Raw genomic sequence first — 22659 nt, 5'->3', positions numbered from 1 at the left:
TTCCAAATCACCACGCCCAGTCCAACCTCACCTTGGGCTCCAGACCTAGGTCTTCCAAATGCTTCCATCCTCAACTCCTCTCAAATGCTCTTACTTACTCATGATTCATCAACAGATTTTGTGAACTTTCCCTTTAGAACACAGTGGTGTGGCGGTGAGGAGGGGGTGCTGCCTGAGTGGCTCAGTGGGTTAAGCATCTGCCTTCGGCTCAGATCATGATCCCGGGTCCTGGGATCGAGCCCCGCATCAGATTCCCTGCTTGTCAGGGAGTCTGCTTCTCCCTCTCCCTCTGCCCCTCTCTCCATCTGTGTGCTCGAGCATGCTCTCTCTCAAGTAAAAATAAATAAATAAATAAGACCTAGAAAAAAACTGAATACAGTCAGGATCATACTATTTTTCACAAATGCTTCCCTGCGCCCCTGGTCGAAGGTACTATCATCCTTGGTCTGCAATACTGTCATAGCTTTACCAAACCAGTATGACTCTCTAATTGCCAGTGCCTGCTCTGTAATAGACAGAGCAGGTAATAGACACTTGAATTACCTTTGGTGAATGTAGCCATCAGGGTTCCAGGAAAAGATAAATCTGAGGGGCATTCGGTAAAAGTTGTTTACAAGCGTGCGGGCAGGCTTGAGGGAAACCAGAAGGAATGGCACCCTGAAGCTGCCCGCAGAGAGACGACCGAAAGAAAGACCTTAGCGTAACTAGAGGCGAGATCTGTAGGACACTTGACAGAAGCCTCAGCACATGTACGCAGCCAACCTGCAGGAACCTGGGAGGGAAGAGGTCTATAGACTAACACCCTCATTTCCTCTTCCTCCAACCCCTCTGATCTCCTACTAACATCTTCTACTGGAAAAATTCAACTGGAAGCCGGAGGAGAAGGGACCTGCTGAAGCCATCTACGCAGGTTGGCCTAGTGAGATACAAATCAGGAAGGAAAAGGGTGGAGAGTACATTACTTAGAGGGACCAACAGAAAACACCCTCTCACAGGAAGCTGCCTTGCCTCAGTTCTCAGCCTCTGAGACCTGAGAGCTGAGAGCTGCTGACTCACCGCACCTCAGCTCCAGAGGTGAGATGGGCTCCAGGCCTGGGCATTCAGAATATCCCAGGCCCCCCTCTCAAGAGAGTGGTTTACTGATGCACCAGTAACCCAAGTCCGAACAACAGGAGGCGGTCCCAGGACTCTTGTTGACAGCTGCGAGGAAAATCAGCTCTCTTTCTGTTGGGAAGAACGTGATTTGAAGTGTAAGCAGTCATTCTGCCATCTCATGGAGAAAGGCAGCCTGAGAATGAAAAATCAACACAAAGGAAAACAGTCAGGAAGCAGTAAATAAAGACTGAATCTGGGGGTACCTGGTGGGCTCAGTCAGTGGAGCAGGCGACTCTTCGACTCTTGATCTTGGGGTTGTGAGTTCGAGCCTCATGCTGGGTGTAGAGATGACTTAAAAATAAAATCTTAAAAAAAAAAAAAAAAGGACTAAATTCTGATGTCGTAGTTTTAAGCCCCCAGATCCAGTCTGCCTCGAGCCCATCCATACCTTTTCTGTTACCTGAAGCAATGAATTCCATTTGCTGCTTAGCCCAGCTGGGTTTACTACATGCAAAAACAAAACAAAACCAAACAAACCCTCTTGAATAATACTTAATACCGATCCCCAAAGACCGACACGAAGTTACACTTATTTACATGTCTCTAAATATGCTGTTACTATGGAATGCCCTTGCCCGTATTCTCAGCCTAGAAAACTCCTCCTCAAATACTGTCTTATCTGCAAATCTTTCCCACCATTTTCCCAATAGAATTTTTCACTTCTTCCTCTGCTTTGTCAGCACTTTGCAAATGCTCTATTAGTGCATTTGCTCATCTGTCTTCTCTATCTGTGAGCCCCTGAAGGGGTTCTGTGTGGACATTATGCTTAACAGCCCAGGGCCCAGCCTAATACCTCAAGGGGAACGCTGGCTTAAACAAGGCTGCAGGGTCTTTTTACGTGAGGGCCTCCCAGAACCGTTTCTCTGTTAACAAGCATCACGGATCTTCAAGCAGCTTTGCAAAATGCAACAGTTCCCAAACTCATTTCACCTAAAAATTCAATTTTTTGCCCAAGTTGCTGGGTTAGAGGCATCTAGAAAAGAAAAATTCTTGCACTTCTTTGGGTGTCTTTGATGAAAGAAGTGGCTCTCAATAAAAATTGGTGAAATGAATAAAAGGGAAGAACTTGGTTAGGTCAAGGTCGCCAGCAGGGGCAGCAGGGTTGGAAGCAGCAGCAACAGCAGAAGCAATGAGCAGGAACCAGGCCGGGAGATCTCTCCGATGGCACAGGGTCAGTCGTTAGGGTGATTGGGACCATAATCCAACCCCATCTCCTTAATGTGAATCTAACAGCCATTAGATGTATTTTAGACACTTTAACCCTTCTTCCTGCCCCGTCTAGGGTGCTGAGAGCCTGACAACGCTGGCTTCTGGATTTTAACCTTCGGTTTGCTTTACCTTGCCTCTGAGGGGGCTAGGGGTGGATGATCAGAACTGATTTTCTTCCAGTTGCACATCCTTAAGACAAATTCTTTTCTTGTTCTCTGCCTCTGTTTCCCACTCTGGGAGCTAAGGGAAGAGGCACAGGTTCATTTCCAAGCTTGGCTCAGATGGCTTGTAAAAAGGTAAAAGAAAAAGGAAATATAATAATGATGATGATGATGATGGTGATGATGACCAAAGAGCCCCAGGCCTACGATTGTAACTTTGGACAACTCACTGACTAGCTTAGGTGCTTGCTCTATTCGTAAAACAGGAAGAAGAGGGAAGGGAGCGGGCACCGGAGAACTGGCGGAGGGGAAGGAGGCTGCGGCAGCGGCGGGATTCGGGAGCAGAATCCCACTGCGAGGAAGAGACCAGGCTGCGGAGCTGCACCCTCGGTGCTATCTGCAGCTCAGCTCCAATCTAGCCGCCGCCGCCTCTCCTCGGGCAAGCCAGCCCGTCTGTAAAAGCTGGCTAATAATATCCGGTTCGCCGGTGACCGGGAGGTTAAACGAGGTAAAGCTCGCCAAGCACGCGGCACACTGTACATAGTCTAATACTCCCACTAACTCCTCTTGCGTCCGACACGGAGCCAACGGGAGAAGGAGAGAAACTATTTCTGGCCACGGTGGGAGACGAAAAGGGCGCCAAAGGCTCTGTCGTCGGGTGCTTAGAGCCCCGCTCTAGCAAAGCAGCCCCAGCGCCCCGCGGCCCGGGAATCAGCAACCCCAGCTGTGCCCTCCAAGTGCGCGCGCGCGCGGTCAGACCCCCGCCCCGCCCCCAAGGCCGCGCGCGAGGGGCGGGGCCGCTTCCTGCCGGCGTCCCGGCCCGGCGCGCCCCTGCCGGCCGCCGACCTCGGGCGCCTGCGCCGCGCGCGCTCCGCCGGGGGAGGGGGCGGAGCGGGGACGCGCGCGCGACGCCGGCAGCCCGGCTGGGCCCTGACGCCGCTCGCGCCCCCGGCGAGGCTGCGGCTCCCGCGAGCGTCGAGGGCGTGGCGGCGAGGCTGCTGGCGGCCGGAGCCGCGCGGACTGTGTCCCGGCTGCCGCCCGCCGCTTCTCCCTGGTCCCCGCTCCTCGCGGCGGCCCGGCTCCCGCGTAGCCCGTCGGGCCGCCCGGGCCTCGCCCCTGCCCGCCTTCCCTCCTTCCTGCAGCGTCGGAGCGCGCAGGTGAGTCCCCTTCGCTGGGTGGGGCCGGCGCGCGGCTTCTCCCAGCCCCGCGTGCAGGCAGCACTGGGGAACGTGGGGGGCGCGGGGTGCGGAAAGTTAAAGGAAGAAAAATAGAAGGAAACAGTCCGCAGATGCCCGAGAGAGGTGGGCGTTCCGGTGCCCCAGACCCCAGAGATGCTGCGCGTCCAGGGTCCTGCCCCTCTCGTGCCCAGCGTCTTCTCCGGCAGCTCTGGGGTGGTGCCTTGGAAAGCAGAACCAAGAAAATTGTTCTCTCCTGTCCACCGGCGGTTTTCTCGCAACAGTTCGCCTCTGAATAGCTCACAGGCCCATTTTGCCCCTTAAGGCAGGAAAGGTGCCGTTGGTAAAACAGGGACGGCCGGGAGTTCGAAGCCCCTCTCCGCCCCCTTGATAGTGCACAACTAGCCTTCGCTTTACTAACTCGCTAACTTCGTGGAACTTGTCTGTCTCTTTCCATCTGCTGCCTGGACCGGTAGAGTGACAGTGGTCTGTTTGCAGGCTGCTCACTCCAGCTTCCGTGCAAAATCTGATCATCTCCTTTAGGGATTACGAATCTGGTGTAGGGAGCAGGTCAGACCCGTGTGTCCGGGACAAACCAGGATTCTTTGAAGTGATGTTTTAGTGTGTTGCTCAAAGCCAGAAATATTCTACCCCCCCGAACTGAAAATTACCTAGCACACCACGTTATTTACACTTGTCATAGAATTCTCTGCATTTCATGGAAGTCTCTGATGTGCTCCTTGGTAAGAGAAGCAACTGACTTATTTGTAGCTGTAATTGCCTAGGATTCAGAATAATTTGAGACTATTTCATTAGCTCTGGTTCAATTTATTTAATTATAAAAAATACAACATGGAGACTCGGGGTATAGATTTTTGTGCCTCACACAGATTTGTACTTTTTGGCAGGGACTTTTTGTTGGTCTTGAGGAATTTCTAATGGAGGAAGAAAGGCTTGAGGACTGCACCCCTTCTTTAGCGGTGCCGTCAGCTTTACGTTTAACTGCCTCCGCAAACCTTTTCTTTCCTGGCGTGGGAAGAGATTTCATTGCTTTTAGGGAAAACGAGATTTTTCCCATTATTGAGTTGTAACATTTGTAAAGCTTTTAAACATGTGGGATGTCAGGGGTTACAAATGAAAGATATTTTGTACGGTGCCAGAGGATTTGTTGGTTGAAAGACTTAAGCAAAACATCGTGATCAACAGTGTGATTTGGAAAGGCATTAGGCTGAAGCCTGTGAAATAACAGAAGGTCTAAAGTTCAATACCATTTGTTATTTAGACTCCCCCAAAGCCCCCAGAAGGTGGGTGTCAGACAGTAGATCTCCCCTCTCCCTCTAGAATGTAGAGGTTATAGTGAGGGAAAATGCATTATATACAGCAAAATAGCATCAGCTTTTTATATCTCTACCTTAATAGGTCTTTAAAACCTATTATTTTCATATGATCTCACAGTTGATTCTTTTGCTGTTGTTTGTTTCTGTTCTGTCTCTCACACTAAGAAAGACCACTATTCCTGGTGGAGCACTGAAGCTCAATGATTATAACAGGACCAATTCTAAATTATCTGTGAAAAGAGGGCATAGGTCATCAAAACATAAAAATTACAGAAATCTGATTTTCACCTACTTCAGTTTTGCATCAGTTTTCTTTTCCTTTTTCTTTTCTTTTTTTTTGCCACAACTACTAAAAAGCAGTAAAAGTCTACCTAGAAGTGGTAAATGAGGAGGGAATAGAAGTTGGAGACTTACATGATAGCTCAGGGCCCCCAAATTGACAATTCTGAGGGTTTCTTTGATAAAAGAAATTTAGTCCAAATTCTAATTTTGAGGTTTTTAAAAAGAATTTAGTAGTTCAACAACATCTATAAGTATTGTCCTTATTTTATATATGAGAGAACAAGTAAGAAGCCAAATGACTTACTGCAAGGTTATTTTTCAGGCATGTGTAGAGATGGAAAGGGAATACTTGTCTGTTTCCAGTATTGGTCAGTCTCATTTTGAAAACATCAAAAAATAATAAAGTGCATCTAGCTAAGGCATTTTAAAAGTTAACCAAGTTGATAAGTGTACTATTTTGAAAATTTATTTTTAAAAAATCCTGGAAGAGGAGGAATTTACCTTTTCCTGATCAAAACTTAAAATACGAAGTCAAATGCACGTGCCTGATGTTTTGTCTTGATGGATTACTTGTGTCACAAGGCTTGTAGTAGAGCAGATGGTCACCAGTTTTCCACTCATTTGATATTTCCATGAAGAAACAATTTGCCAGAAGCCAGCCACAGCTACAGTTGCCCTGAGATGATGCTACACCCTGATTAGCACAGCCCTTTGCTTACAGAAACTGGAGGATATTGGTTCAGCCTTTTCTGTTAAACCAAGGTTTGACCTTATAATAGTTGGAGTGGGATAGAGTTTGCAACAACTCCAGGACCAACAACATAGAAACAATATAGTTTTGTAACTTTCTCCTTTGTCTTAATAAAACCAAGCTACTACCAGGGAAGTCACCTTATAGGATGATTTCTTTACAGATGTGCTAAGATTGTCATGTCCACTGGTTGATTTTGATCAGCTCTCTTTTTCTGTTCAAATCTATCTGCAGTTATGATGTCAGAAAATTATGAAGTGGTTGATGGTGTTGTCTTAGGCTATATCCAAAAAAGTGTCCTGGTTTGCCTTCAGCAAGTTCAGCAAGAGAACTGTCATCTGAAAGATAATATCTCTGATATTGTGGGCACTGAATTACAACACAAAATTCCATGAAGCCCATAAAAAAGGCACTGTGGCCCCCCCCCCCCTTTTTTTTTTTTTTTTTTTTCAGCTGGCTGTCTGGTTTTAAATTTTAAATGTGTTCTTCCTGGAGCCCTATTACTACTGCCAGGGGTTGTTCTGAGCCTGTTTCATTGTCCATTTGCCACTGAACAGTTTTCTTGAAATGATACAAAGTATTTATTTTATCTTTTGTAGCCTTTTTGTTGCTTGGAATTAAATTATTTGTATTAATTATTATGTATTTTTCTTACTTTATTGTTTTAATATCTGTTCCACTGATGGTTCTTGGCATCCTTTCAACCCAACAATGCCCTGACGTACATTGTGCCTGTGTAAAAATAATGGTTGAGCACTAACTGTAGGCAAAGCATTGTTCTGAGCACTTAGCATTTAATCTTTCTGACATCCTGATTGGGTAAGGATTATTATTTTATAATTCTGTTTTACAGTTGAGGAAACAGGAAGGGAAGCAAAATAATTTGCCTAATATAGAGTACTGGGGGAGCCAGAGTTTGAATCTAGAAAATTTATAATGGAGCCTGACTCTTCCTGAGATATACTTAACGACTGTTCAAACTTGTTTGCAGTTACTATGATAAATTATCAATCCATCCTTTTTTAAAAATTATTATTATTTTTATTTATTTATTTATTTTTAGAGAGGGAACGAAGGAGAGAGCACAGGGAGGGGCAGAGAGAGAGAAAGAAAGAGAGAGAGACTCTTAAGCAGGCTCCATACCTAACACAGAGCTGATGCAGGGCTTGATCTCCTGACACTGAGATCATGCTCCCAGTCGAATCTAGAGTCGGATGCTTAACCAACTGAGCCACCCAGGCACCCCAAAATCCAGTCTTTTAAATTACTATGTCAAATATACAGTAATGTATAAGTGAAAAAAATGTAGCAATACTATAAAGGTTATTTAAATCTCTTGGGACAGGGCACCTGGGTGGCTCAGTGGGTTAAGCCTCTGCCTTCGGCTCAGGTCACGGTCTCAGGGTCCTGGGATGGAGCCCCACATTGGGCTCTCTGCTCAGTGGGGAGCCTGCTTGTGATTTCTCTCTGTCAAATAAACAAATAAAATCTTTAAAAAAAAAAAAAAAGAAATCTCTTGGGACAAAAGACAGATTATTTAACAATAACCCCCAAAATTTGAAGAGAATAACCATAAAGACATTATTTGGATAACTGACAAAATTTATATATAGATGCTGATTTAGGTAACAGTATTACCAGTGTCTGTGGATTGTGTAAGAAAATGGTCTTGTTCTTACACAGTGAAATACTTAAGAGTAAAGACAGCACATTTGTCTTACATTCAGTGGTTCAGGGGGAAAAGTATATGTTTAGAAATAGAATGATTTTAAAAATGGGCATAGATTAATTAATCGGTAACTCTGGGTAAAGAGTGTACAGGAATTCCTTGTAGTATTCTTACTTTTCTTTTTGAAATTTTTTCAAAAGAAAGTTACCCCAAAGTGTAGGTAGAAAACAGGAAATGAAGGTGTAATATTCTAAGAATTTTTTTTTTAAGTCATGTGAGGGATTGTTTCCTGTGCTCTGATTTTCTTTTTCTTCTTTTTTTTTTTTTTTTTACCCCTTTTTAGGGGTTGGAGGAAGGATCTTGAAACAAACAAACAAAAAAATCTTATCAGAATTTGGTTGATTTTTTCATATTTCCAAATCTAGACATGCACTGCTCTCCAGCTTTCCAGCCTCCAAATTACCAGGCAGAGTATTTTCTTCACCTCTTTAATGGATTGAGAGTAGGGCGAGATTAAAAATATTAGTGCCTCTATAAGAGATAAGATATAAAGACAGTCTACTTTTAGTGGTATTAAAAGTTAAACTGGGTTGGTTATATCATTTTCCTGCCTGAAGGCCTTCACTGGCATGCTGACATTGACCAGTTTTTATATCAGGACTCTGTAACTCTACTTTCAAGGAGCTTGGTCCACGCCCCCTTTTTAACTCTATGTCATGCCACCCCACAAATACGGTACCCTGTGGCCACCGTGTTTGTGGGGTGGCATGACACAGAGTTAAAAAGGGGGCGTGGACCAAGCTCCTTGAAAGTAGAGTTACAGAGTAACTCTATCAGATCTCTGTGCATGCCAGTCTGTCCTGTCTTTGTCCATGAACTGTTAGCTTTGCCTGGAATGCACCCCATCATTTTTCTGATGAAATTCTGTTCATCTTTTAAGTGTGTCCATAACATTCATGGGGAAACTAAATTTTCCGGGGCGTCTGGGTGTCTCAGTTGGCTAAGTGTCTGTCTTCAGCTTGGGTCATGATCCCAGGGTCCTAGGGTAGAGACCTACATCAGGCTCCCTGCTCAGTGGGGAGTCTGCTTCTCCCTCGGTCCCTTCCTCCCCCTCACTTGGGTTCTCTGTCTCACATAAATAACTTAAATCTAAAAAAAAAAAAAAATTTTTTTTTTTCTTCATCTGTGCTGCCATATCAGCGGGGTAAACGAAGTGCTATCTGCTTTCACTCAGCAGTCCTTACTAAGCATATACTGTGAGCTTGAAACTGTGCCAGGGGCTCAGGATTCAAAGTCGCTGCCGGTCTGGTAGCTGGGAGTGATTTGTAAACAAATAGTTGTGAATAAGTATTTAATAGAGTAGTGAACAAAGTGCTCAGAGAGCTATGAACGCTAAGTGACAGCTTGGTTTCAAAGAAAAGATGACAGTGAAAACTCCAGTGAGATACCATCCTCCCCTACCCCCCCCCCCCGCCCGCCCACCAGGCCCCTTTCCAGATTGGAGATTTCTGGCACAGTCTTCTAATTAGAGGTATAATGTTTAAAATAATGGCAGTACCTGTTTGCTACCCAGGCAGATATGTATAATCAAAAGCCGGAAAGACAGTTCTGGAACTCAGGAGAGGGAGGTTGAGTCTGAATATATGAATCATACAGACCAGTGATTTTCGATATGTGTAGGCCGGAAAGAGCTAGGAGCAGACCAGAATCTCCTGGGGTTGTGTACTTTTTCCAGGCTCTCCCCTCCCCTTCATTGCCCCAGATTCTGCTCTTGCCCTGGTGACAACCTTCCCAGCTTACAGTTGACTGTGGAGAGTGAAAGGCAGCCTCAGCCCCGTGCGGGGTGTGTGTGTGTGTGTGTACCTTAGGGTAAGCAGGAGACACAGCTGAGCAGCCCGGGTGGTTAAGTGGTTAAATGCTGGAGTGTGGGTGAAACCGCCCAAGAAGAATCAGAGGAGGAGGAAGGAAGGGGATGAAACCGCAAAGAGCCCAAGTCAGGAGGGTAGGTGGAGACCCAGGAACCATGGACAAAGAGCGGGGGAGGAGGGAGCGCCAGGAAGGCAGAGGCCCCGCCAGGTTGCAGGGTGAGTGGGTGGGCAGCAGGGCCTGGTGCCGCAGACGCAGGCCTGTGAGGGCAGAGTCAGCCCGACGACAGTGGTAGAAGCCCGGTGGCACCCAATTTGCCGGCGACCATGGTTGAGGAACAACACAGCAGAAGGGGAATTGGTAGGAAAGGTGAAGGAGAGGCAGGTGGAGAGGTAGATGGAGGGGCCCGTAGAATCCACAAGGAAAGGTGTTGCTTTTTATTTTTTTTTAAGATTGGGTGGGTGGGGGTGGGAAATCTTAAATAGGTGTTTTCGCTGAGGAAAAGGAACAGATGGAGAAGGAGAAATTGAAAGTATAGGAGCTAATTCGTGGAACAGTTAGGAGCAGTTAGGATTGTGGAGGAGAAGAAATTCTGCTTTTGTGGGAGCTCCTTGAGGATAAGAACTATTTCTTACTCATCTAATATCCCTAATAATACCTGTCATACAATGGGCATTCAGAAAATATTTAATTTTTTTATTTTCTCTCTCTTTTTTTTAAAAGATTTTTATTTATTTATTTGACCCAGAGTGACAGCCAGAGAGGGAACACAAGCAGGGGGAGTGGGAGAGGGAAAAGCAGGCTTCCCACTGAGCAAGGAGCCTGATGCGGAGCTTGATCCCAGGACCCTGGGAACATGACCTGAGCCAAAGGCTGATGCTTAGCCGACTGAGCCCCCCTCATTTTAATAAATGAGTAAGGATTTTACTTTTGGGGATTAGTCTTTCCTGATGGGCGTAGCAGAATAATGAAAAGATTAAAAAAAACTCTGCTGTTTTTAGCCTATCATTAACATCTGTCATGTACTCTGTATAAGCAATATATTTACAGCATTTTCTTCTTTGAAATAACATGGGAGATCACAAATGAAGTAGTATTAAACTACTAGTAAACTACTAGTAATCATGACTACTTAATTTTTCTGTGCCTGATTGGTATTTCTTAAATTCCATTTCGGCATATTGAAATATGTTATGGGGGCACCTGGGTGGCTTAGTGGGTTAATTAAGCCTCTGCCTTCGGCTCAGGTTATGATCTCAGGGTGCTGGGATCGAGCCCCACATCGGGCTCTCTGCTCAGCAGGGAGCCTGCTTCTCCCCTCTCTCTGTGCCTGTTGCTCTGCCTACTTGTGATCTCTGTGTCAAATAAACAAAATCTTAAAAAAAAATTAAATTAAAAAAAAAGAAAAGAAATATGTTATGCTCAAGGCACTGTGCTTGGAGTTCATCAGAAGAGACAGACGTGCACATAAGGTCCATAGAAGACAGACTCTGTTCCATTATTTAACAAAGGGACACTATCAGCTCAGTGCCTTGGAGTTAAAATTATTCATTTTTAAATACTCAGAAAAAGGACATCTCTTTGATTATTGTCTGTGTCAGATTTTGCCTTTTTAAAATATTTCTTTTTTGTTGTTTAATTTATTTATTTCAGAGGGGCAGAGGGAGAGGAAGAGAGAGAATCTTCAGCAGGCTCCACACCCAGCACGGAGCCTGAGGCAGAGCTCTATCTCACCATGATCTCACTGAGATCATGACCTGAGCCGAAATCAAGCGTCAGACCCTTAACCGACTGAGCCACCCAGGCATCCTAAATATTTCTAATATTAACAAAGACCTACTTTATATAGAACTTCTGGTTCTGTTGAACTTAATTCTTTGGAAGTACAGTCAAAAAGAACAGACTGGTTAAGAAAGGTGAAGTCATGTCATTGCAGACAGATTTCACGGTGCAGATGGTGAATGAATCGTGTGGGTTTTTAAACGCTGCCAGTTTCAGTGTTGTAGACCAAAAACCCAAAACAAATATGTGAAGACAGTTCTGGTTCACATTTTCCTTCCTACTGCTTGTAAACCAGTGTACAGATTCACTCATTTTGTATTGCCCCCGCCCCCTCTTTTTTCCCCCCAATTCCACTAGAAAACTTTTTGCCTTTTTTTGGTCATATGTCATTGCCAGTGAAATATGCGAGATAAAATATGCTAAGCAAAGTAGAACATAAACAGAGTAGAACATGTAGAATTTGTGAGGACTGTAATGAATTGATTTAAAACTCTGGTTTATCTTTGCTGAACAAGATTGCTTCCGTTGATGAATTGCTGTCTTAAGAATTGACTGAAACAGTATTTGGCCTTCCCAATCTTATCTTTATGCATTTTTTTTTTTTTTTTTAATACCAGATGCCTTGTAGACACCTTAGGACTTTAAAAACGAAGACCTGCTGTTAGGGGATAATGCTGGGGGACACTATGAAATCTTGGAATGATAGCCAGTCAGATCTCTGTAGCAGTGACCAAGAAGAGGAAGAAGAGATGGTTTTTGGTGAAAATGAAGATGATTTGGAAGAGATGATGGATTTCAGTGATCTGCCTACCTCACTTTTTGCTTGCAGCGTCCACGAAGCGGTGTTTGAGGTGCAACAGCAGAAGGTAGGCACGCTTCCTGCCTTCCCCTGCATGTGGTAGTGGGTTCAGTGGGGCCTCAGGGAAAGAGCAGATCGCTGCTGTGCATTTGCCGAGTTCGTTCCTGGCCTGTGACATGTACGAAAAGCACGCATCAATCCCTAGACATGGCTGCAACATTTTTAATTGTATTTTATGAGTGTCCTGGTCTGCAAGACATAGGAAATATTTCAGAATTAGTCCTTCTCCCACAATTACTTTGAGAAGCACTGGTTTATAGTGAACTCTGAACCAGGTCTTATGAAGTCCTGATTCATTCACTCAATTCATTTATTCATTTTTTGGAGCCTGTGATTAAGGAAAAGCTAGTGATTTTTATTCTAGCTTCCTATTACTTGGGAGTAAAGTCATACAAGCCAGAAGTATTTTAAGCTTTTTTCTGAGGCTGATTACATAATTAGGATTATTTATAAATTCATTGTAACAGAATTGTTAGCATTTCTTGTATTACTTTGTACAGTTTGGGGAAAAATGACTGAGTTTATTTTTTTAAGGCTACTCTCCTTTAGTTCATTCATTATTTACCTGGAAAGAGAGGTTTTGTGTGTGGCTTTTTTTTTTTTTTTTTTTCCATCATGACCTCACAAAAGCCTATAGGTCTCAGTCGTACCAAAGTAAATATTCTTGTCATTGGTAGAAATTTTGCATGTGCTGACACTTTTTTCTCAACATACCAGCCCTTTAATTTACTGTCTGCGCACCCAGAGAATTTTCCTTCCAGTGACTTTCTTGGAGAGAACTTCATATGGTTTGACTCACTACGCACTCAAGTGCGTAAGGCACTGTGCCACTTGCTTCCAGAGATAGAGTAGGAATAGAAACAGCTTCTGCCTCGGACCGTGTACAGCCCTGCCCGGGAGATGATAAGCAGTTCGGCATAAGATGGAACACTAGTGGCTTTCGAGGCACTGAGTACCTTGAGGTGTCAGAGGACAGGAGGACAGCCAGCTGGAGGGAAGATCTTCCAGGGAGATGGCATTGGAGAAGAGCGGAGCGAGCCGGGGAGGAGGTTAGCAGGGAAGGGAAGGGGAATTCTGGCCAGAGGGAACAGAACGAGCCCACGAGCTGACTCCAGGAAGTATAGACACTTCGGGGAGGAGCTCTTGTGGCAGGTGCACAGGTGAGACGCAGCCAAGGTGAAGTTAAATCCCGCTGGAAAGGTGAGCGTGGGACGTCCTGCAACGTTCAAGGGGCTTGCCCTTCTTCAGGAAATAGTCTTCTGAGCAAAGGGGTGATCAGAAGTATGTTTTAGGAATGTCTGTGGACAACGTGTGAAGACCAGGGCAGCAGAGGTGGAAGGAGAGCCCGAAGGGAGGGGCCCCGGTTAAGAAGGGCGGGGTAGAGTGAGGGGCCACCGCCAGTTTTGTACCTTTCAGCTTTGTTTTCGTTTCTTTCTCAAGCTCAGCCATGATGCAGACCGTAGAGTGAGGGGCCACCGCCAGTTTTGTACCTTTCAGCTTTGTTTTCGTTTCTTTCTCAAGCTCAGCCATGATGCAGACCTTTTGAAATCATCCTTCCTAGTTTTCTCAAAAGTTTTAAGAGCTCTGCATTTTTGTATAATAATTACATAAACCTTGTTGTTTATTTGTGATCCATGAAAGACCCACACATATTACTAGCTTTATCTTAAAATTATAATCCTAAGGATTCATTCAAAAAACCTCACAATCATATCTGTTCCAACTTCTTTTTTTTTTTTTCTTTTTTTAAGTGTAACCTAGGAAGTTTTTTTTTTTTTAACTTGCCAAAGTGGTGAGTTCTTGTTGATTTATTTTCATTTGAAAAACCATTTGGGATTATATCTAACCTAAATTAAATTGGAAGTCGTATCATTAGAAATTCTAGGAGCCGTTCAGTCAGTGGACTTCCTTTTATATACGGTTCTTAGTCATGGTAAATTTTGTATAAAAGCCTTACTGGTAATATCTGCAGCTGAAGAATATTAGTTTATAACTGGAAGTTTCTCCCTTTTGGCCACTTTTGCCCATTTGCCACCCCATTTCCTTGTGCCTCTGGCAACCACCAGTCTCTTCTCTGTACCTATGAGTTCATTTTGTTTGTTTTGTTTTTTGAATCCCCTATCTAAAAGAGATCATATGGTAGTTGCCTTTTTCTGTCTGACTTATTTCACTTAACATAATGCCCTCAGGGTCCATACATGTTGTCCTAAAGGGCAAGATTTCTTTTTTTTTAACAGCTGAATAACACTCCATTGTGTGCCTCTGTGTGCGTGCGTGTGTGTGTGTGTATGTACAAGCACATACACACACCACATTTTCTTTATCCATTCATCCGTCAATGGACACTGAGGCTGTTTCCATGTCTTTGCTATTGTATATAATACTGCAGTAAACATGGGGGTGCAGATACCTTTTCAAGTTCGTGTTTCTGGTTTCTTGGGATAAATACCCGGAAGTGGAATTGCTGGATCATTTTAATTTTTTGAGGTGCCTCCATACCATTTTGCACAGTGTCTACACCAATTTACATTCCCACCAGTAGTGCACAAGGGTTCCCTTCTCTCCACATCCTCGCCAACACTTACCTCCTCTCTTTTTGACACTATCAGGTGTGAGAGTGATATCCTCTGGTTTTATCTGCATTTCCCTGATGATTAGTGATGTTGAGCATCTTTTTGCATACCTGTTGGGCATTTGTATGTCTTCTTTGGAAAAAAATGGCTATTCAGATCTCCTGCCCATTTTCCAAATCAGATTGTGTAGGTTTTTTCTATTCAGTTTATGAGCTTCTTTATATATTTTGGGTGTTAGCTCCTTAACCAGATACATGACTTGCAACTAGTTTTCCCTGTTCAGTAGGTCACCTTTTCATTTTGTCAGTTTCCTCTGCTGTGCAGAAGTGTTTCAGTTTGATGTAGTCCTGCTTATTTTTGTTTTGTTCCTTTTGGTTTTGGTGTCAGATTAAAAAAAAAATCATTGCCAAGGCCTGTGACATAGAGTTTATCACCTGTTTTTTTTTCTTCCAGGATTTCTTATAGTTTAAAGTCTTACACCAAGGCTTTAATCCATTTTTGGATGAATTTTTGTATGTGGTCTAAGATAATGGTTGGAGTTCATTCTCTGTGTGTAGCTGTCCAATTTTCCCAGCACCATTTACTTACAAGACTGCTCTTTTCCCATCGTATGCTTTTGGCTCCTTTGTTGAAAATTAATTGACTGTGTATATGTGGTGGGTTTCTTTCCCCACACTCTAATTCTGTTTCATTGATCTGTGTGTCTGATTTTATACCAGTACCATAATGCTTTAATTATTATAGCTTTGTAATATCATTTGAAAGCAGGGAGTGTGATCCTCCAGCTTTGTTCTTTCTCAAGATGGCTTTGGCTATTCAGGAATTTTTATAGTTCTGTACGATTTTTAGGATTCTATATTCTATTTCTCCGAAAAATGCCATTGGAATTTCAATAGTGATTTCATTGCATTTATAGATTGCTTTGGGTATTATGGACATTTTAAGAATAATGATTCTTCCAGTCCATGAGCATGAATATCTTTCCATTTATTTATAAATTCTTCAGTTTCTTTCATTTCTGTCTTGTAGTTTTCAATATACAAATCTTTTTTTACCTGTTTGGTTAAATTTATTCCTACATATTTTACACTTTTTGATGCAAGTATAAATGGGATTGTTTTCTTAATTTCTCTTTCTGGTAGTTTGTTATAAATATAAGAAATATGACATACCTTTGGGTTTTCAATATCCTTCAACTTCACTGAATTTATTAGTTTTAACAGGTTGTGTTTTTTTTTAAGTCTTCGGGGTTTTCTGTGTATATCATGTCATCTGCAAATGGTGACAATTTTACTTCTTTTCCAATTTGGATGCATTTTATTTCTTTTTCTCACCTAATGCTCTGGCTAGGACTTCCACTGCTGTGTGGAATAGAAGTAGTGAGTGTGGGCATTTTTGTCTTGTTCCTCATCTTTGAGGAAAGGCTTTCACCTTTTCATCATTAAATGTGATGTTAGCTGTGGGCTTATCATATATGGCCTTTATTATGTTAAGATATGTCCCTTATTACGGGGCGACAGTAATCAAAACGATGTGGGTACATACATGTCAATTATATTTCAATAAATTTTTTTAAAAGCCATTGTTTTTCTGGCATAAAGATGAACATATTGACCAACGCAATAGAATAGAGAGCCCAGAATGAACCCTGGCACTTATAGTCAAATAATTTTCAACAAGGGTGCCAAGACCATTCAATGTGGAAAGGACAGTCTTTTCAACAAAAGGTTCAGGGGGAAATGGAGATCCACATGCAAAAGAATGAAGTTGGACCCTTATCTTATTTTATGCAAAATTTAATTCAGAATGGATCAAGAACCTAAATGTCACAGTTAAAAACCATAAACCTCTCAGAAGTTAAAACCATAGAACTCTTAGAAGATAACAGAGGAAAAGCTTCTTGACATTGGATTTGGCAATGATTTTTTGGATATGACACCCAAAGCACAGGCAACAATAGAAAAAAAAAAGTTGGATTTTAGCAGAATTTAAAATGTGGACATCAGAGGACACCTTCAGTGAAAGGCAGGAAAGGCAGTCCCACAGAATGGCCGACAGTATTTTCAAGTCATATTATCTGGTAAAGGATTAATATCCAGAATGTATAAAGAAATCCCAAAACTCCACAACAAAAACCAAACAACCCAGTTGAAAAATGGGCAAAGAACTTAGATATTTCCCCAGAGAAGATGCACCAATGGCCAATAAGCACATGAAAAGATGCTCACCATCACTAACCATTAGGGCAGTTCAAATCAAAATCACAGTGAGATGCCACCTCATACCCATTAGGATGGCTGCTATCCTAAAAACAGAGCAGGTGTTGACAAGGATGTGGAGAAATTGGAACCTTTGTGCGTTGTTGGTAAGAATGCAAAATGGTGCAGCTGCTGTCAAAAACCGGGGCAGTTCCTCAAAGAATTTTAAGCATACAATTACCATAAGGTCCAGGACGCTGCTTCTGGATACGTTTAAAAAGCAGGGACTTGGGCGCCTGGGTGGCCCAGTGGGTTAAGCCTCTACCTTGGGCTCAGGTCATGATCTCAGGATCCTGGGATTGAGCCCCGCATCGGGCTCTCTGCTCAGCAGGGAGCCTGCTTCCTCCTCTCTCTCTGTCTACCTCTCTGCCTACTTGTGATCTCTCTCTCTCTCTCTGTCAAATGAATAAATAAAATCTTTAAAAATAAAAAGCAGAGACTCGAGGAGGTATTCATGCGCCGGTGTTCATAGCAGCCTCCTTTGCAACACCAAGAGGCAGAAAGAACCCATGGGTCCATCGATTCATAAATGCATAAAAGGCGGTGTAGAGATCCAGTGGAATGTTATTCAGCTTTAAAAGTGAATGATGTTCTGATACATGTGATAACATGTATGACCCTTGAAAGACATACAAAGTGAAATAAGAGACACAAGGGGACAAGTATTGTATGACTCTTCGTCTGTAAGAGAGGGTAGCCCGGCTCAGAGAGATACAAAGTAGAAAGGTGGTTGCCAGGGCCGGAGGGGGTGGGGAATGGGGAGTTATGGTTTGGTGGGCACACAGGTTCAGTTGGGGATGACGACAGAGTTCTGAAGATGGGTGTGGTGTTTCACAACAGTGTGATGATGTTTAATGCCACTGAATTGTACACTTAAAAATGATTAAAATGGTATATGCTATGTTGCGTATATTTTACCACAATAAAAGTATGTAAAAAGATGTTTAAAAAAAGAACCCTTTTTTCTTGAGCTTAACATTCTTTGTAATACGCTTTTATATATACATACGTATATCATGCGCATATACACACACATACATATTACACACACACATGTGCGTGTGTGCTTGTGATTTGTATGTATTGGGCCCCTCTGTTGCCCCAGTGCACGTCCTCTTGGCCCACCTCCTCACTCCAGATGTTGCTCAAGCAGCCAGCTGTGCGCAGGTATAACCTCAGCCACCGGCCTCCACTATATCATAACCTTGCATGTCATCCCAGTGTTTCTCTGCTGCCGGTGTGGGGCGGCTGGGCTGTTCCTGACGCCTCCGCAGAAGGGAAAATGTGAGGGAGTCAGCATCCCACAGGGCAACCCTTGACCAGTGGGAGACTAGAGCCAGTGAATAAGCCCCCCTTCTTCTGACCCTGAAGCCAGCTCTGAGGGTCTTCTTACCGCCTTCTTAGGGCTTCCAGCCAGATCACACCCCGGCTGGCCACAGAAGTGACCGCTTGATAACAAAACCCAGACAGACAGGAGGAGGACTGGCTTTCTGTCCTTCCCTGTTTCACTGTTCCCTCTCTGTCCCATGCAGTCAGTTCCCCAAACAGGCTCCCTTGTGTGCGACCTTGCCTTGGCCTCTGCTCACACAAGGAGTCCAGGTAAGACACAGGCAAATATGTTCCAAGTCTGGTTATTTATCTTGTGTGAAGGCACCATCCCAAGCTCCTAAACGAAGGTCAATTTTTAGGTCATGTGAGAAGGATAAAGACTAACGTAAAGAAAATCCATGTGGCCACCCAATTTAACTAATAAAATGTTACTAATGTAATTTGAACCCCTTGTGTCTCCTCCTACAGATAACCATTACCCTGAACGCAGTGCTTATGATTTCCCGTGTAATTTCAACTTTTTAATTAAGTCTAACCATATGAAATTGCCATATTTGTAGGTCCAGTGATCAAATATTGGTCTTTCTTCTGCTTCCGCTTAACTGTGTATGCATATACTATGATCCTTGAACAATACTGGGGTTAAGAACACTTACCCTCCATGGAGTTAAAAACTTGGAATTTCCCCCAGAATTTCACAACTAATTGCCTGCTGTTGACTAGAAGCCTTCCCAATAACATAATCGATTAACACATACTTTATATGTTATACATACTATGTACTGGATTCTTACAATAAAGTGAGCTAGAAAAAAATGTTATTAAAATCACAAGAAAGTATGTTATTGAAATAACAAAAAAATGTTACTAAAATCACATGTACAGGACTATACTGTATTAAAAAAAATCCATATATAAATGGACCGACACTTCAAACTGTTGTTCAAGGGTCAACTGTACTTTTAAAATTTTCTATTTTCAATTGTCATGATTGTCCATTTGGAAAGGAATCGACATAGCGACTGTCAGAACTAGTGAGTTCAGAAAGATTGTAGGATATGGGGTCAATACACAGAATCAGCTGTACCGTCTATATGCTAGCAGTAAACATTTGGAAACTGAAATTTAAAAAACGTTACCAGTTACAGTAGCACCATGAAATATGGAAGTATAAGTCTTAAGAAGATACATTCAGGATCTGAATGCTAAAAACTAAAACACTAGTGAAATACATCACATTTTACATTATTTTAAATTGTATATAAGTGGCATATGGTATGAATTCTTTTTTTTCCCCTCAACATTTTATCTGTAAGAATAATCCATGTTGAAATACGTATTGTCTCGCTTACTATACAGTGTCCCATTCTATAAAATTACCATAATTTGTTTACAGCTTCTTACGTTGGACATTTAGGTTATTTTTGACAGGTGCTGTGATGCTAAATGTTCTGTGTATGTCCTCTGTAGGTGGGGGTGTAGAGGGGAGTCCTTAGGGGTTATAACAGGACAGATGCGTCTGGCTTGTAAGGTTGCGTTTCTTCAGTGCTAGCAAATACTGTCCAGCGGTGTCTAAAGTTGCTTGTACCTGTTTGCATTCCTACCAGCCCCTCTTAGAAGAGTTTCCAGTGTACCACAGCATCTCCCATACATTCTGTTCTCAGAATTTAAGATTTTTGCCAGTCTGGTCGTTCATGTTTTTGTTACTTTTTAATGAATTTCTGGGTAAACTATAAACGACTGCTTCTCAAACTCACTGCTCAGTGGAGGACCAGTTTTTTCCTCCAAACTATCGCAGACTGGTTTTTGTAAAATGCACTAATGTCACAGGAATGTAAGCTTGCCAGAATGGTTCTAGACACTTTTTCTCAATTTCTCTGCTGAGCCTTATCATGGACTAGTAGCAAATTCATGGACTCGCGCTGGGTCCTCAGACCACACACCACAGTATATTATAACATTTAGGGATTTTCAGATACCTTAGGATCTTCTGAAATGAAAAAGGTATCTCCAGTTACCTTCAGTTATATTTATGGTTTCCATTGTGAATATATCGTCTCAAAACCGAGTTAAAAAGGACTTGGAATCAGTTCATTAGGTAATTCGGTATCCTAATGACCAGCGGTATTAAGATATCACCAACTTATAAGGAGCTTTGCTGTCATGGTCTTAGACATGGGTTTTTAGGTTCTGCAGTCTGGCTCAGTGCACATAAGCAGTATCGTTGAACACTGTGCCAGCCATGGTCATTTACAGGTTCTAGGGAGACCACGGTAATCGAGAAAAGGTGCCAACCCCCGTGGAGCATAGGGAGAGAAAAATTGACACGCAAACAAGTGAGTAAGACGTTCCAATATAACATGTACCACAAAGAAAATAAAATAGAGGGATAGGGAGTGGCTTGCTGGGTGGTCATTTTTAGCAAGAGTGGTCAGGGCAGACCTGTCTGAACAAGTGGCATTTGAGCCGAAACCTGAATGATGAGAAAGAACCGGTGTAATAGTGAGTCATCCTTGGCTTCCTATAATTTAATTGAAATTTATCCTACCATCATTCAAATAACTTTTCTCTAATGTGTACAGATAGTCAAAATGCCTTCTGGTTTACCTTTATCAGTGCATACGATGGCATCTGTCCTACATCAAAGATTTTTTTTTCCCCAATAATCTCATTTCAGTTGGGAAAGATCTGCCATTCCCCAAGTCAAGGCAGGACTCAAGGCTCTCGGATTCTAAGAAACAGCTGGATTATCCCAGTGTGGACGTTCCTAATCTGTCCAAAGCAGGGCTCCCATGGGGGGGGGGGGGCGGAGAGTTTGGGAGTGAGCGAGCTCCAAATGGGCACATGTGTCACTGCCACACTGCCTGGCCCAGAACCTGGCTTTTAAGACTTGCTGCTTATTTAAGTATGTGCTGAATGAGCCTGGGAGCATCATCTGTGGGGCCACGATACCAGTACTCCCCAAGGCTTATGTGGAAGCTTCATAAACTAATTTTAATGACGATGTCCTTTTATTTCTTTTATTTCCTAATCTGATATACATTCTATTTTTATGAATTTTATAGATGATATAAGGGTACACAACATGTCTGTAACGTATTTATGTGTGTGTGTGTGTGTGTGTGTGTGTGTGTGTGTTTAGGTAACTAAAATATATTGGGAGTACATACCAAGATATCTTTACTGGTTTGGGAGCACAAAGAACTCTTTTTTTTTTTTTTCCTGAACCATTTTGAGGTTAAGTTGCCAACAATGATGGCCATCACCCCAATACTACAATATGTGTTTCCTGCAAACAAGGACCTTCGCCTAACAGAAAACACAAAACTCAGGAAATTAACACTGGTGTATTACGCCCTTCTCATCCCCAGGCTCCCATTCAAGATTTGCCAGTTGTCTCAATAATGGCCTTTATATCAAAAAATCCAGCTCCTTTGGAAGCATTGCATTTAGCTGTCAGACGCTTTCAGTCTGGGAGGATGTCTGGTCTCCCCGGGTCTGTCTTGGGGTTCACCACACAAAGGTTATAGGCTGGTTATTTTATTGCATATCTCTCAATTTGGGCTTGTGGGATGTTTCCTCAGGATTTGATTGATGTTGTGTGCCTTTGGCAGGAATGTCACAGAAGTGATGCTCTTGTCACTGCGTCCTGTCAGGTGGTGACCTTGGACCCATTCCCAACAAAATTCACTTGGAGCCCTTGACTAAGGTGGTGTCTACCAGGCATGACCACTGTCGAGTTATTCTCATTCTCCTTGTAATTAGTAATTATTTTGTGGGAGGTGTTTGTAAATGTCCTGTTTCCCCCATCAGAGTTTTAACATATTCATTTATTTATATCCGTATAGCTCATGGTCTCTGATTTGTTCCTTGGTTGTAACCTGTTAACTCTCATGACTTTGATTTGTCCTTGGCTCAGCCAGTGGTGGCTCCTTCAAGATGGCTTCTGTGTCTCTGACACGTGCACATCATTCCTGAGTACACCTTTAAACTCTGCAACACAACAAGATATTCCAGAATTATTCTGTACCTTGCCTGCCCAGCCCTAGATCCAGCCACTTTTCCGTGGAGCCCTGCCTCCTTCCAGAGTTCCAGAAACCAGGATGTGCGTGCAAGTCAGCTACCACTGTCCCTGGGCATCTCGTTGGACAGAGCCAGGAAATATCTAGATACGTGCATCTGTGTGTTTCTGGTTATACTTGCCAAGTCCAGGCCAGCACTAAAGAATTCATTTCTAGTTTTCTCCCGTTTCA

At 43.0% G+C, this 22659-nt stretch overlaps 1 protein-coding gene across 2 annotated transcripts in view; it reads left to right on the top strand.

Moving 5' to 3' along the window:
* The first annotated feature begins 3399 nt into the window (after positions 1–3399).
* The window catches only part of RCAN3 (RCAN family member 3), a 31065-nt gene continuing 11805 nt past the window's right edge, over positions 3400–22659 (top strand). Inside the window, exons 1-2 of one of the 2 annotated variants that reach the window (XM_032301923.1) lie at positions 3400–3682; positions 12005–12253. In XM_032301923.1, coding sequence (XP_032157814.1) covers positions 12059–12253 — 195 coding nt within the window. In that variant the 5' untranslated portion in view covers positions 3400–3682; positions 12005–12058. Of the gene's footprint in view, positions 3683–10497; positions 10521–12004; positions 12254–22659 lie in introns of those variants that run through there. The other variant, XM_032301924.1, reaches the window with a different exon arrangement.

Source organism: Mustela erminea, chromosome 10 (genome assembly GCF_009829155.1).
Source record: "Mustela erminea isolate mMusErm1 chromosome 10, mMusErm1.Pri, whole genome shotgun sequence".
Lineage (NCBI taxonomy): Eukaryota > Metazoa > Chordata > Mammalia > Carnivora > Mustelidae > Mustela > Mustela erminea.
The sequence above is the reverse complement of the archived record's forward strand: the minus strand, read 5'-3'. Positions and strand labels throughout refer to the sequence as shown.